The following is a 16,722-nucleotide window of genomic DNA, read 5'->3' on the forward strand; positions in this document are numbered from 1 at the left end:
ATGTAGCGGATGACTTCATAATAAGTGAACACTGCAGCCTGACCTTGACTGTCACCTCCAACAAGGAAAGCGGGTCAAGTGCGCAGGGTCAGGTGCGCAGCAAGACAGTCAACGCCGCCCTGAGCACCACTACGCTTTATCATGGGGAGCACTAATCCCGTAGGGATTATACAGCGCATGTGGGAAGGAGGGATGGAAGGCATTCAGGCTTAATTCAAGGAATTGGAGCAGAGATCCAATTACCTAGATCAGGAGCCCTCACCAGCATCAAGGAACCTCCCTTGAAGGCACCACTACGCTTATGTACACCAAATGCTAAACTGGTGGGAATGTCACTGGACGCAAAAGCTGAGCTCGATCCTCTGTTAATCGCCAGAGTGGGACCCATTAAATGTATCATTCAAAGGACTACAAATGAAAGGTAGCTCTAATTCTTTGCATTAATAGCTCATCACCAGCATCCAGCTCTCGCTTCACACGGTGAAGGTCTAGGTTCGATTCCCGGCGATAGAGTGGAAACATTGGACGTGTTTCCTTACACCAGTTGTCTATGTTCATCCATCAGTAAAATAGGTACCTGGGTGTTAGTCGACTGGAGTGGGTCGCATCCTGGGACAAAACTTACCTAATTTGCCTGAAATGCTCAGCATAACAAGCGGCTTTCTATATAGTAGTATGTCATGTCAGCTATGGTCAGTATACCATGTGCATGTACTTGTAGTAAATAAAGATATTATAATTAGACGACGTAATCTGTGGATTGTAATGCTTGGTAGTGCGAGCCAGCAGACAATGGCCCATCAGTACCCATGACCAGTGTCTTGTGTTGGTATGTAATGTTAGTGTGGCTGCAGACTAGCCTTGTACATTAGATTAGTAATCATGCAGTAATGTTGATGGGACCTCTTGTTGCACCAAAATGTGTATATATTCCACCCTCCACCCCGGCCACCCTGCGCGCGCACGCACACACACACACACACACACACACACACACACACACACACACACACAAGCAGGATCCATACATAGCTTTAAGCAGAGGTATGATAAAGCTCACGGTTCAGGGAGAGTGACCTAGTAGCGATCAGTGAAGAGGCGGTGCCAGGAGCTCGGACTCGACCCCTGCAACCTCAACTAGGTGAGTATAACTAGGTGAGTACACACACACACACACGTCCCTAGGAGGCCCGGAACCAACACGTGCCAGCCACCTGAAAGTGTATGATCCAGGAGCGTTCAGCGGTCCAGACCCTGGAGTTCACAAGGAGTTTACCTGGAGTCGCTTCCGTAGGTCACCACCCCCATGGCCCGGTCCCAGAACAGACCTCCTGGTGACTGCTTTGATCGATCAAGGTGTTCGTACCCACCGCGCGCAGTCGAACGTATGCACCACAGCCCGGTTAATCACAAACTGTTTTGAGGAATCTGTCGAGTTTCCTCTTGAAGAGAGCTTGGGGTTTGTTGATCTCCCTTAAATGGTGTTGAGTCGTGGTTTATCTCTACACTTACTGAGGTCTCTCGCAGTATACTCATTGCTTCCCCGCTCGTCGCTGGAGGTATCCAGTACCGTCTCCCAAGCCTCTCGACCTCATTAGTTGTAATTTCGATGTGCAGGTTTGTTACCAATCCCTCCAGCATCTTCCAGGTGTATTTTGAGGCATCTTTCTCGCCTACGTTCTAAGAAGTACAGTTCTAGGGAGTTCAAGTGCTCCCAGTGACAGTTATATATGAGCTGTATAGGTTCTCTGCACATTTTCCAGTTCAGAATTTTTATCTTCCTTGAAGAGAGCCGATATAACACAGCAATTCTGCAGCCTAGTGAACGAGTGGCTCTGTTGGGTTATCATGATTAATCCGCATGGAATAATCTGAATAAAGCCTGCTCTTCATAATAATAAAGATACTGAACTAAAAACTCTTCAGTGAAAGCTAAACGCCATACACAGTTTCGTAGGTATGGGATACCTGGAGTTTACCTGGAGAGAGTTCCGGGGGTCTGGGCACAATGAATAAAAAAAATCCTGGCTGCGCCAAGAGCTATGACTCGACCCTTGCAAACGAAATGCATTTGCATACACACTCGACCCCTGTAACCACATATAGGCGAGTACACACAGAGGTCAGACCCATCATAGAGCACGTACGCAGTGCTAGCAGGGAACACTTAGCTAAACACACATGTCGAGAAAGTTCAGAGATTCGCTACCAGACTGGTCCCGGAACTAAAGAATGACCTATGAAAACGGAACAAACAAACTTAACCTTACAACACTAGGATGGAGTATTACATTCATGGAGGAGCGCTGAACCCGTAGGGGTCATACAGCGTCTGGGGAACGGAGGGCACTCAGGCTTAATTCAAAGAATTGGAGCATAGGTCCAATTCCTTACTTCAAGAGCCCCTCACCAGCATCAAGGAACCTCCCTCTGACAGGATCGAGTAGAAACTATGAAGAGACAACACGACGTAAAAAAAAAATTACTTAGGACTAGATAGGAATTAATTTAATAAACTCCTTATGCACCCATACTCGTGGTGGGGGGAGTAGCCACACCATGAGTAATGGATCAAGGGACTGGGCCACAAAGTTTTGATAGCTAAACAAGTTAGTGGTAATGAACTGTTTACAAGTATATATATATCTGGTAACAATCGTAATGAGTTATTTATGCAGATATGAATTTGGTCACAAAAATATTTTATTTTACAAAGGTATGCTTGAATTTAAACAAGTTTAGTGGTTTTGTGTTATTTACATTGTCCAAAGTCATGGTATTTTTTCATAATGGTTGGTAATATACCACTCTGAATAAAATACTTCGACATTTCTTGAACATTTGTGAGTGATCTCTGAATTCCTTTCTATCGTATTCTAGTACATAAAGATGCAAGATGTGAAAATTGTCCATCAGGCATTGTTAAGTTTATATCAAGTTTAGTCTATATCAAGTGGTGATGCAACGCTCCAGAGATACTGGTAACCTAGTCGGAGTTGGGTGGTAGTGAATGGAACTGACAAGAAGAGGGCGGCACAGTTGGTGGTTAGGAAGTGGAATGATCAAGACGAAGTGGAGGAAGCAGATTCCATAAGCAGTTTTCGGAGAAGGGATGATACCAGGTATGATACCCTCTAGTTATAGGACTCGAGAGACCAACAGTTTAGTGTGGCTGTCAGAAACAGAGGCGGGGACAGGAGCTAAGACTACCCTTTCCCTACCCCCCTCCCATCCCCCCCAGTCATAAGATCAACCTTCTATTACGAAAGACTCTGATGGTGAAAATCTGAAGTCGATTCGCGCTGTATAACCCTTGTGGTTTAGGGCTTCTTTTTTATTATAATGAAGTCGATGCGTAGAGACATCCGACATCCTCCGAACATCACGAGACGTAGAGACGTTCTCCAGACATCAGTGATAATAATAATGATTACAACGCAGATTTTATTACAGAAGACTTTTTTGTTGCTAGTGAAAAAAGTTCAGTGGCAACAGAACCGTTATATAGAGCTTTGGAAAGGTCACTGTCACTTCCTTTCTAACCTACTGCTCAATGTCAACAAGTAACGAACATTACAATGTACGCTGCAACACCATTCACACTACAAAACAAAATGCAATACAACACAATACTCGGTACAATACATCCCATAATGACAATACATGCCATAACACAATGCACGAAAGAAAACACGCTACAACACAATACACGCTACAACAGCACAATACACGTCTCCATAACAATACACGCTGCAACACAATACACGCTGCAACACAATACACGCTGCAACAATACACGCTGCAACACAATACACTCCATAAGACACTGTACAATAAATACAGGCTAGAACACAATACGCGTCTTAACACCTGTTCTAGAGTTCAATATATGGAACAACACACTCGGAGTGTCTTGAAAAAACTTGCTCTCCCAACCCGGCTTCCCGGTAAAAAAAAAAAAAAAAACATACTTTCTCGAATGGGGAATCTCTCTCATCTGCGTAAAGAATTAAATTCTTTGGGGTCATATAATGAGATGAAGACTATCAATCTTATTTCTTTTGCTAAATCGCAAAAGACATACGGCTATTGCGGTGACCATGTCGTCACTGTAAGAGTCGACATCAATGGTTCTAGACTCCTGGGTAAACTACAAACATTCCAGCCCCTCTGCTCTGTAATCTGTAAATACCTTTGTAACTTGTCATGATTGTGACCAGACCTACCTGGAGTTCATTACCTTTGTAAATTGTGAGTTCATTACATTTGTAAATTGTGAGTTCATTACCTTTGTAAATTGTGAGTTCATTACCTCTGTAACTTGCTCAGCTATCAGTCCCTGGACCAATTATGTACCTCTGTAATATTTTGACTACCGCCCACAGGATGGGTATGGGGTGCATAATAAACATATTAAACGAACTAAACCTCTACTGATCACATATACACAAAGGTGTTACTCTACAATGGAGCGGCTTTTATTTAAACTTTGATCCAGTGGATAATACAGAGTTCCAGCCCCAACCGTGTCTGTAATTCGGATTAACCCGGAAGGTTAGTAACCCAGGATAATCCAGTAAATCACATTAATATATCCTGCTTTGATACGCCACACATGCGAAGGCTTAAAACTGCAATTTTATTAAGGAGGGAAGTGGTAAAATCATAGGGGGGGGGGGTCATGGGCGCCTGGGGAAATAAGAGGCATCGAAGATCGACTACAATCAGGTTAGGATGTAAAACTTTGAATAGATCAAATGCATATCTTCCATTTTTGAAATCAAAATCGACGAATAAATTAGGCAAGTGTTAATAAATTATATCACGCTTCGTTACAAACAGCATTACTTAGTAAAGACGAATAGTGGATCCCGATTTTTTATTTACTCGACATGGAAAAAAAAACGGTAATAAATGCCTTGATACAACAAATCGTCAATAAAGGATCTCTTTTTCCACGAGTTCGATCATTTGATCCATGACATCAACGACAAATGTAAAACCAAGAGCAAATTCACATCATTTAGCTGAAGTAATTCCATACATTGTCGTTTTAAGGCAGAATATATACCAGTTATTCACTCTCGGTTCCCATACTCCCATGACCTCCATGTTTACGTTCACATTACAAGTTGGCAACTTGGTACTTACTGCTGAGAGATGGGAGACTGTAGCAGTGACCCAGGTGGCAGACTGTATGTAGCAGTGACCAAGGTGGCAGGCTGTAGCAGTGACCCAGGTGGCAGTCTGTAGCAGTGACCCAGGTGGCAGTCTGTAGCAGTGACCCAGGTGGCAGTCTGTAGCAGTGACCCAGGTGGCAGACTGTAGCAGTGACCCAGGTGGCAGACTGTAGCAGTGACCCAGGTGGCAGACTGTAGCAGTGACCCAGGTGGCAGACTGTAGCAGTGACCCAGGTGGCAGACTGTAGCAGTGACCCAGGTGGCAGACTGTAGCAGTGACCCAGGTGGCAGACTGTAGCAGTGACCCAGGTGGCAGACTGTAGCAGTGACCCAGGTGGCAGTCTGTAGCAGTGACCCAGGTGGCAGACTAGCAGTGGCCCAGGTGGCAGACTGTAGCAGTGATCCAGGTGGCAGGCTGTAGCAGTGACCCAGGTGGCAGACTGTAGCAGTGACCCAGGTGGCAGACTGTAGCAGTGACCCAGGTGGCAGACTGTAGCAGTGACCCAGGTGGCAGACTGTAGCAGTGACCCAGGTGGCAGACTGTAGCAGTGACCCAGGTGGCAGACTGTAGCAGTGACCCAGGTGGCAGACTGTAGCAGTGACCCAGGTGGCAGACTGTAGCAGTGACCCAGGTGGCAGACTGTAGCAGTGACCCAGGTGGCAGACTGTAGCAGTGACCCAGGTGGCAGACTAGCAGTGGCCCAGGTGGCAGACTGTAGCAGTGATCCAGGTGGCAGGCTGTAGCAGTGACCCAGGTGGCAGACTGTAGCAGTGACCCAGGTGGCAGACTGTAGCAGTGACCCAGGTGGCAGACTGTAGCAGTGACCCAGGTGGCAGACTGTAGCAGTGACCCAGGTGGCAGACTGTAGCAGCGACCCAGGTGGCAGACTGTAGCAGCGACCCAGGTGGCAGACTGTAGCAGCGACCCAGGTGGCAGACTGTAGCAGCGACCCAGGTGGCAGACTGTAGCAGCGACCCAGGTGGCAGACTGTAGCAGCGATCCAGGTGGCAGACTGTAGCAGCGACCCAGGTGGCAGACTGTAGCAGTGACCCAGGTGGCAGGCTGTAGCAGCGACCCAGGTGGCAGACTGTAGCAGTGACCCAGGTGGCAGACTGTAGCAGTGACCCAGGTGGCAGGCTGTATCAGTGACCCAGGTGGCAGACTGTAGCAGTGACCCAGGTGGCAGACTGTAGCATTGACCCAGGTGGCAGGCTGTAGCAGTGACGTAGGTGGCAGGCTGTAGCAGTGACCCAGGTGGCAGGCTGTAGCAGTGACCCAGGTGGCAGACTGTAGCAGTGACCCAGGTGGCAGGCTAGCAGTTACCCAGGTGGCAGACTGTAGCAGTGATCCAGGTGGTAGACTGTAGCAGTGATCCAGGTGGCAGACTGTAGCATTGACCCAGGTGGCAGACTGTAGCATTGACCCAGGTGGGAGACTGTAGCATTGACCCAGGTGGCAGACTGTAGCAGTGACCCAGGTGGCAGACTGTAGCAGTGACCCAGGTGGCAGACTGTAGCAGTGACCCAGGTGGCAGACTGTAGCAGTGACCCAGGTGGCAGACTGTAGCAGTGACCCAGGTGGCAGACTGTAGCAGTGACCCAGCCGGCAGACTGTAGCAGTGATCCAGGTGGCAGACTGTAGCAGTGATCTAGGTGGCAGACTGTAGCAGTGACCTAGGTGGCAGACTGTAGCAGTGACCCAGGTGGCAGACTGTAGCAGTGACCCAGCCGGCAGACTGTAGCAGTGATCCAGGTGGCAGACTGTAGCAGTGATCTAGGTGGCAGACTGTAGCAGTGACCCAGGTGGCAGACTGTAGCAGTGACCCAGGTGGCAGACTGTAGCAGTGACCCAGGTGGCAGACTGTAGCAGTGACCCAGGTGGCAGACTGTAGCAGTGACCCAGGTGGCAGACTGTAGCAGTGACCCAGGTGGCAGACTGTAGCAGTGACCCAGTGGCAGACTGTAGCAGTGACCCAGGTGGCAGACTAGCAGTGACCCAGGTGGCAGACTAGCAGTGACACAGGTGGCAGACTGTAGCAGTGACCCAGGTGGCAGACTAGCAGTGACCCAGGTGGCAGACTGTAGCAGTGACCCAGCCGGCAGACTGTAGCAGTGACCCAGGTGGCAGACTGTAGCAGTGATCCAGGTGGCAGACTGTAGCAGTGATCCAGGTGGCAGACTGTAGCAGTGATCCAGGTGGCAGACTGTAGCAGTGACCCAGGTGGCAGACTGTAGCAGTGACCCAGGTGGCAGACTGTAGCAGTGATCCAGGTGGCAGACTAGCAGTGACCCAGGTGGCAGACTGTAGCAGTGACCCACCCGGCAGACTGTAGCAGTGACCCAGCCGGCAGACTGTAGCAGTGACCCAGGTGGCAGACTGTAGCAGTGATCCAGGTGGCAGACTGTAGCAGTGATCCAGGTGGCAGACTGTAGGTGGTATTGTTTCAGGTTACGACAGCTTGTGCTGTATGAACCTTGCTGTCAGATGTCTGGGCAAGATAAAGAGTTTGTTCGGATTTTTAACCCCGGAGGGTTAGCCACCCAGGATAACGCAAGAAAGTCAGTGGGTCATCGAGGGACTATCTTATTTCCATTGTCGTCCTTAAATCTCGTCCCCCAGGATGCGACCCACACCAGTCGACTAACACCCAGGTACCTACTTGCTAGATGAACGGGACAGCAGGTGCAAGGAAACACGCCCAATGTTTCCACCCTTGCCGGGGATCGAACCACTGGCACTGTGTGAGGCGAGTGTTGCCTACCAGGCCACCTTGGTGGTGTTCAGATGATCCATAAGCCTGTGAACACTGCCCAACAGACACCAGGGGCAGTGAACACAGACAGCAGCAGCAGTGAACACAGACACCAGGCAGGTCAGTGATCACTGCCATTCACCCTGGGCAACAAGTAAACTAAGAAACCAAGAGAAGAAACAACTAAAATTTCCCGGGTTCCTGAAGGTAAGAATTCTGGAATACAGGTGGCGCTGACATGCACTCACCCCGGGATTATTTCTCTTTGGGACCAATGTATTTTTTAGCAGTAATAAGATATCAACTATATATATATATATATATATATATATATATATATATATATATATATATATATATATATATATATATATATATATATATATATATATATATATATATATATATATATATATATATATATATATATATATGTCGTGCCGAATAGGCAGAACTTGCTATCTTGGCTTAAATAGCAATGCTCATCTTGCCATATAGGACAAGCGAAAATTTGTGTATGCAATAATTTCGCCAAAATCATTCTGAACTTAACGAAAAAAATATATATCACTGTGTTTGTTTAGTACTAAATTACTGTAAACAAATCTAAAATATATTTAGTTGGGTTAGGCTAAAATAAATTGTTCTTCTTATAATAAGGTTAGGTACGTTTTCTAAGTTTCTTTTGGATCAAAATTAAGAGTGTACACAAACATTACTGCTCACAGAGTGTACACAAACATTACTGCTCACAGAGTGTACACAAACATTACTGCTCACAGAGTGTACACAAACATTACTGCTCACAGAGTGTACACAAACATTACTGCTCACAGAGTGTACACAAACATTACTGCTCACAGAGTGTACACAAACATTACTGCTCACAAAGATGATCTCTGCCTCACAGTCCACCGAGCCATGACTGGATGTGAACCACACACCTGTAAGCCACAGTTTAAGTTTTATTAGGATGTTTTACTGTATTTAACAAATCTGTAGGATCTCCAGTAAGAACCGGAAGTTTATCAGGATATTTAAGAGTTAACTTCGTCGACTGATAAGGGATATAACCTGCTTTTATCCAGGTGAGTGTTGCCCAAGCGCAGGCCAGAAAAAAACTCACAGAAGTTTGAACTTGTATCAGTCTGTGTATGATATATCGAGGATGTTTATTGAAAATTAGTTTGGAAGGTAATTTCTACAAGAATTTTTTTGTTTATGCCTCTCTTGTTTGGTGTGTTAAGTGATGGGTGTGTCGTGTACGATACTCTGTTGCAGGATGGGGGTGCCGACGGCACTGCTGGCACTAGTGGTGGTGGCAGTGGTGGTCATACAAGTGCCACCCACACAGGCACAACTCGCATTCGGACCTGGTGGATTTTCTGCGCCCACAATTAACATCGCCTCAGTTTTCAGGTGAGTTGTCAACCGAAGTTGAGCTTTTATCAGGAAGTCCAGGTTAAACTTTCTTTCATATACTGAACTAAGATAAGATAAGATAAGATTTCGTTCGGATTTTTAACCCCGGAGGGTTAGCCACCCAGGATAACCCAAGAAAGTCAGTGCGTCATCGAGGACTGTCTAACTTATTTCCATTGGGGTCCTTAATCTTGTCCCCCAGGATGCGACCCACACCAGTCGACTAACACCCAGGTACCTATTTGCTGCTAGGTGAACAGGACAATAGGTGTAAGGAAACGTGTCGGAATTTCCACCCGCCGGGAATCGAACCCGGGCCCTCCGTGTGTGAAGCGGGAGTTTTAGCCACCAGGCCACCGGGCCTCTTCATGATTAACCCAGGTATTACAAGTGCAGCTTTCCCAATATGTTTCGGTCTATCTTGAGTATTGAGTTCCCTGTTGCTTGATAATGGTCCAGGATCTACCCAAATATTGTTTAATGGTTTATTTCAAATTTGTAACACCGTAACACACCGAGTAACACACCTAGTAACACACCCACTAATACTCCCAGTAACACACCCAGTAACACCTATCAACACACCCAGTAACACATCCAGTAACACCCAGTAACACACCCAGTAAAATACCCAGTAATACCCCCAGTAACACCTAGTCACACACCCAGTAACACCCAGTAACACACCCAGTAACACACCCAGTAACATCCATCAACACACCCAGTAACACACCCAGTAACACCCAGTAACACACCCAGTAAAACACCCAGTAATACTCCCAGTAACACCCAGTCACACACCCAGTAACACCCAGTATCACACCCAGTAACACACCCAGTAACACACCTAGTAACACCCAGTAACACACCCAGTAACATCCAGTAACACACCTAGTAAAATACCCAGTAACACACCTAGTAACTCTCCCAGTAACACACCCAGTAATACCTAGTAAAACACCCTGTAACACCCAGTAACACACCCAGTAACGCACCCAGTAACACACCCAGTAACACACCCAGTAACACACCCAGTAACACCCAGTAACACACCCAGCAACACCCAGTAACACACCCAGTAGCACTCAGTAACACACCCAGTAACACACCCAGTAACACAGACCAGTAACACAGACCAGTAACACTCCCAGTAACACAGACAAGTAACACACCCAGTAGCACTCAGTAACACACCCAGTAACACCCAGTAACACACCCAGTACACCCAGTAACACACCCAGCAACACCCAGTAACACACCCAGTAGCACTCAGTAACACACCCAGTAGCACTCAGTAACACACCCAGTAGCACTCAGTAACACACCCAGTAGCACTCAGTAACACACCCAGTAACACAGCCAGTAGCACTCAGTAACACACTCAGTAACACACCCAGTAACACACCCAGTAACAGACCAGTAACACAGACCAGTAACACTCCCAGTAACACAGACCAGTAACACACCCAGTAGCACTCAGTAACACACCCAGTAACACACCCAGTAACACAGACCAGTAACACTCCCAGTAACACAGACCAGTAACACAGACCAGTAACACCCAGTAATACACCCAGTAATACAAACCAGCAACACTCCCAGTAACACTCCCAGTAACACAGACCAGTAACACCCAGTAATACACCCAGTAATACAAACCAGCAACACTCCCAGTAACACTCCCAGTAACACAGACCAGTAACACCCAGTAATACACCCAGTAATACAAACCAGCAACACTCCCAGTAACACAGACCAGTAACACCCAGTAATACACCCACTAATACAAACCAGCAACACTCCCAGTAACACTCCCAGTAACACAGACCAGTAACACCCAGTAATACACCCAGTAATACAAACCAGCAACACTCCCAGTAACACAGACCAGTAACACTCCCAGTAACACAGACCAGTAACACACCCAGTAGCACTCAGTAACACACCCAGTAACACACCCAGTAACACAGACCAGTAACACTCCCAGTAACACAGACCAGTAACACTCCCAGTAACACAGACCAGTAACACACCCAGTAACACAGACCAGTAACACTCCCAGTAACACAGACCAGTAACACCCAGTAATACACCCAGTAACACAAACCAGCAACACTAACATCTTGTCTATACAGGTTCTTGAGGAACGTCTTCATGTCTTGGTGGTCTCCTAACACCACCAACACTGCCAACATCAGCCAACCAGCCACAAAAGTCAGCCAACCAGCCACAAAAGTCAGCCAACCAGCCACAAAAGTCAGCCAACCAGCCACAAAAGTCAGCCAACCAGCCACAAAAGTCAGCCAACCAGCCACAAAAGTCAGCCAACCAGCCACAAAAGTCAGCCAAACAACTACCCAGGTCCGTATTATTATTATTATTATTATTATTATTATTATTATTATTATTATTACTAAAGACAATCGCTAAACTCGTAAGGGTCATGCAGTGTATATTCATTATAATTAATATATTCACGGGGGAACACTTATGTTATGAACATTATACATGACCTGAGGAATGGAAGACAATCAGGTTTGATTCAGTGAAGAAGAAGGTGGCTCTAATTCTGTGGATCAAGAGCCCTTCACCGGTGCCACACACATCTACCCTGGTGTCCTAACCACTAACTGTCATCATGGTACATTTGTATGACTGGCGAGAGAGTTTTAATATATAATTGTTAACTGATCGACATCTGGTGTACAATACGAGAAGACTTATAACGGAGTATTGTATGACCCTTTGGATTTAGAGTAACAATAATAATAATAATAATAATAAGAGTAACAATAATAATAATAACAATTGTAGTAACAATAATAATAATAATTTATAAGATTATTAATAATCTCATTTTTCAAGTAGTGGACAGGTAAGCCAGCTGAAGGCCTCGGTCAGATGACCAAAAGCTGCAGTAGCGGATCATTATATGACCTGCTACTGGTCAACTATGTGACTAAGACCCGCCTCAGGACACACCTGTTTCGTAACCAGTCTTACCTAACATTATTAGTATGACCAAAGTCGTTATGTACATAAATAATCTTTAGAAACAAGTTTTATGTAATATATTCTGACGTTGTTTTTGACATTGTTGACACTTATAAGATGAACGAAAATAACAGAAGCATCATTATTATAGATACAGGTTACTCTGAACCTACACAGTAGAGGTTCCACTGCTATCTGAAGGTTCAGTTTCCTTGCTAACTGTTACTATAGTGTTAACGTGTTAATAAACCTGTGCGCTGACAGCATGACGAGGAGGAGGTGCTGGTGACGACGACGGTGCCACGGCAGGAGATGAACCAGCTGAGTGCCACCACCACCATCAGCACCACCAACACCACCAGCACCACACACCACAACAACCACCACCAGCCCAGGATTGTTGAGAAGGTGAGCAGGCAGGAAGTGAAGATGAAGTTACCACCAGGAGAAAGTGAGGCTACGAGTGAACCTATACATTATTATTATTATTATTATTATTATTATTATTATTATTATTATTATTATTATTATTATTATTATTATTATTATATGGAAGTAGTAAACCCGAATAAGTTTACTGCCTTGGCAACAGGAGACAATCTTGATTCAAAGAATTAGACAATTATATATATATATATATATATATATATATATATATATATATATATATATATATATATATATATATATATATATATATATATATATATATATATATATATACATGTTATATATATATATTACCTGGAGTTTACCTGGAGAGAGTTCCGGGGGTCAACGCCCCCGCGGCCCGGTCTGTGACCAGGCCTCCTGGTGGATCAGAGCCTCATCAACCAGGCTGTTACTGCTGGCTGCAAGCAAACCTACGTATGAGCCACAGCCCGGCTGGTCAGGAACCGACTTTTTTATATATATATATATATATATATATATATATATATATATATATATATATATATATATATATATATATATATATATATATATATATATATATATATGTTTCTGATTGCACTAGTTCGACGCTGGGTGCGTGGAGGACGCTGAGGGCAACTGTGTGGATGGTTCTCAAGAAGCAGCACCAGTCGTAGAGGACAAACAAGGAGCCTCCAAGTCATTCTTGAACAACTGGAAGACAGGTTATATCATCTTCATCATAATCTCCTTCTGGCTGACCATCATCATCGGTACACCTTACATCATCACCGGGGAGACCATCGCTAGGAGAGACGAGGAGGCCACCATCCTTGGTCTCATAGACCAGCAGGTACAGTGGAGACAATGGTACACAGTGGCACTCAGTAATGGAAGTGGTTCGGTTGAGCATACATGATACTATGATAGTCTTCTTGTCATCTCAGTGAGGTCAGGGGTTCATACTACTGATATATGCAACATTGTTCAACTTTTGCAAATATTGACGCAACTGCTGAAAAAAAAATTGGGTAACAGTGATTGTGTACGAAGACGTGCGGGACCCGGTTGCATCCTGGGTTCTAACATCTAACATTCTAACATCCTGGGTTGTATACTGCCTGGAAAATGGAAGGCAGTCAGGCTTTATCCGAGGGAGGCTAGGGTAGCTTCAGTTTTTGACTAGCCATTCTTCAGCACCAGGGAACACTTCCTGAAGGATACAACCCTGTTTATCCCACACCCATCCTTCGAGAGGTAGCCGCCCCATACCCAACCTTCGAGAGGTAACCGCCCCATACCCATCCTTCGGTAGATGGTCACCCCATACCCATCCTTCGAGAGGTAGTCGCCCCACACCCATCCTTCGGTTGATGGTCACCCCATACCCATCCTTCGAGAGGTAGTCGCCCCATACCCATCCTTCGGTAGATGGTCACCCCATACCCATCCTTCGAGAGGTAGTCGCCCCATACCCATCCTTCGGTAGATGGTCACCCCATACCCATCCTTCGAGAGGTAGTCGCCCCACACCCATCCTTCGGTTGATGGTCACCCCATACCCATCCTTCGAGAGGTAGTCGCCCCATACCCATCCTTCGGTAGATGGTCACCCCATACCCATCCTTCGAGAGGTAGTCGCCCCATACCCATCCTTCGGTTGATGGTCACCCCATACCCATCCTTCGAGAGGTAGTCGCCCCACACCCATCCTTCGGTAGATAGTCACCCCATACCCATCCTTCGAGAGGTAGTCGCCCCATACCCATCCTTCGGTTGATGGTCACCCCATACCCATCCTTCGAGAGGTAGTCGCCCCACACCCATCCTTCGGTAGTCACCCCATACCCATCCTTCGAGAGGTAGTCGCCCCATACCCATCCTTCGGTTGATGGTCACCCCATACCCATCCTTCGAGAGGTAGTCGCCCCACACCCATCCTTCGGTAGATAGTCACCCCATACCCATCCTTCGAGAGGTAGTCGCCCCACACCCATCCTTCGGTAGATAGTCACCCCATACCTATCCTTCGAGAGGTAGTCGCCCCACACCCATCCTTCGGTAGATAGTCACCCCATACCCATCCTTCGAGAGGTAGTCGCCCCACACCCATCCTTCGGTAGATAGTCACCCCATACCTATCCTTCGAGAGGTAGTCGCCCCACACCCATCCTTCGGTAGATAGTCACCCCATACCCATCCTTCGAGAGGTAGTCGCCCCACACCCATCCTTCGGTAGATAGTCACCCCATACCCATCCTTCGAGAGGTAGTCGCCCCATACCCATCCTTCGGTAGATGGTCACCCCATACCCATCCTTCGAGAGGTAGTCACCCCAAACCCATTCTTCGGGAGGCAGTCACTCCCAAACCCATCTTTTGGGCGGTAGTTCAAGGATTGCAGAGGTACATAATGAGGTCCAAGAGCTGGTCTCTACCGTTGTGCTAGCCAAGTAATTATATAAGTTTGGCGCTCTGTGTGAATGTAAAAATAATTTTTCTCCTGCGTGTGTTTTTGACATATGCTGTCGTACCGCAGGACGTGCTGCTGCTATTGTCGTGGCTGCTGGGGGAGGTGAGCAACGACAACTCCTGCCTGGAGAGGATAGTGTGCCTCACGCCTGAAAAATCCTCCAGATACATCACCGTCTCATCTATGATCTTCAACATTGCCAGTTTTCTGCGCAGGTCAGGCTGCTAGCGGCTCACAGGCCTACGTAGCTTTCACAACATAGGTGCCAGGGCACTACGAAGTAGTGATTCAGTTCGTCTTGAAAAATCTAACCCCCCTTCCTTGTTCTTGCTGTTCTGTACAATTAATGACTTTGAGCAAAAAGGAGACTAATAAAAGCTTAATATATACATGTATATATATATATATATATATATATATATATATATATATATATATATATATATATATATATATATATATATATATATATATATATATATATAATAACATCACATCAAGTAAGGTTGGTCAACGTATATCGGATTAGGCTACTTCATGAGAGACCACTAAAATTCTAGGCGCCATATATCTGGGGAATAGGAAGTAATCAGGGTTGATCTAAGAAATGTTAAAGTAGCTTCGTCCCCTTGGATCACGTGCCTTTCACCAGCACCTAGGCACGTCCCCTGAATGGTAATAAAACTACATTATGAAAAGAGATCAGTTACAATCGCTCACACATTACCACAGACATAAATACACACGTTAATGTATATTTAAGTATTTATATCCTCGTTTAGAAAATCCTCATCCATTTAAAATTTGCATAAATGCAAGTTGTTGAACAAACTTTTATCAACATAACATTTTATTCTGTGTAAAGATTGATGAGACTGAAATATTGTCCCAACAAAAGCCTACTCTTTAAACTGTGTCTTTGTCTCAGGTTGGTCATTATTTCATCCCAAATTTTCACACTGTTAACTATGCTTACAGGTGGGTGCCATACAGTCCTCACTACGTGGAGCGGCTACAACGTCTCAACGAGGTGACGGAGGACGGCTTCTTACAATCCTGCCAAAATTACTCCTGTCCTACAGTGCCTGAAATCTAGACAACTACGACTTATCGCTACACTACGGAAAAACTCTCCTCAACGCTCCGGAAGGTTGTTCGTTCTCCAAACGCCTTAGAAAAGGCTCAAGAATCTGCAAGATACCCACAATGTATAAATGCTCATAATCCTGTCATTTCGTTTGTACATAAACCCTGTTGAATTCCATACCATCATATCACTTCCCTGTAAAGGTACTTTAGTCATCCAGATTTAGCGTCGTTTACTTTAATAATATCTTTGTTTTTGTAAGTACATGTGCAAGGTGTACAGATCATAGCTGATATCAGGGACATAATACTATATAGAAAGCAGTTTGTTATGCAGAGCATTTCCCGCAAATTAGGTCAGTTTTGTCCCAGGATGCGACCCTCACCAATCGGCTAAAGAC

At 45.7% G+C, this 16,722-nt stretch overlaps 1 protein-coding gene across 3 annotated transcripts in view; it reads left to right on the forward strand.

Annotated features, from left to right (window-relative positions):
• LOC128685052 (uncharacterized) overlaps nucleotides 1-16,632 on the forward strand; it is a 32,815-nt gene extending 16,183 nt beyond the window's left edge. The window contains exons 1-7 of one of the 3 annotated variants that reach the window (XM_070102550.1): nucleotides 3,005-3,122; nucleotides 9,215-9,352; nucleotides 11,491-11,716; nucleotides 12,614-12,757; nucleotides 13,368-13,616; nucleotides 15,302-15,450; nucleotides 16,214-16,632. In XM_070102550.1, coding sequence (XP_069958651.1) covers nucleotides 9,216-9,352; nucleotides 11,491-11,716; nucleotides 12,614-12,757; nucleotides 13,368-13,616; nucleotides 15,302-15,450; nucleotides 16,214-16,331 — 1,023 coding nt within the window. In that variant the 5' untranslated portion in view covers nucleotides 3,005-3,122; nucleotide 9,215 and the 3' untranslated portion in view covers nucleotides 16,332-16,632. Of the gene's footprint in view, nucleotides 1-3,004; nucleotides 3,123-8,525; nucleotides 9,022-9,214; nucleotides 9,353-11,490; nucleotides 11,717-12,613; nucleotides 12,758-13,367; nucleotides 13,617-15,301; nucleotides 15,451-16,213 lie in introns of those variants that run through there. The other 2 variants (XM_070102558.1, XM_070102543.1) reach the window with 2 other exon arrangements.
• The last annotated feature ends 90 nt before the right edge of the window (nucleotides 16,633-16,722 follow it).

Source organism: Cherax quadricarinatus, chromosome 5, assembly GCF_038502225.1.
Source record: "Cherax quadricarinatus isolate ZL_2023a chromosome 5, ASM3850222v1, whole genome shotgun sequence".
Taxonomy (NCBI): domain Eukaryota; kingdom Metazoa; phylum Arthropoda; class Malacostraca; order Decapoda; family Parastacidae; genus Cherax; species Cherax quadricarinatus.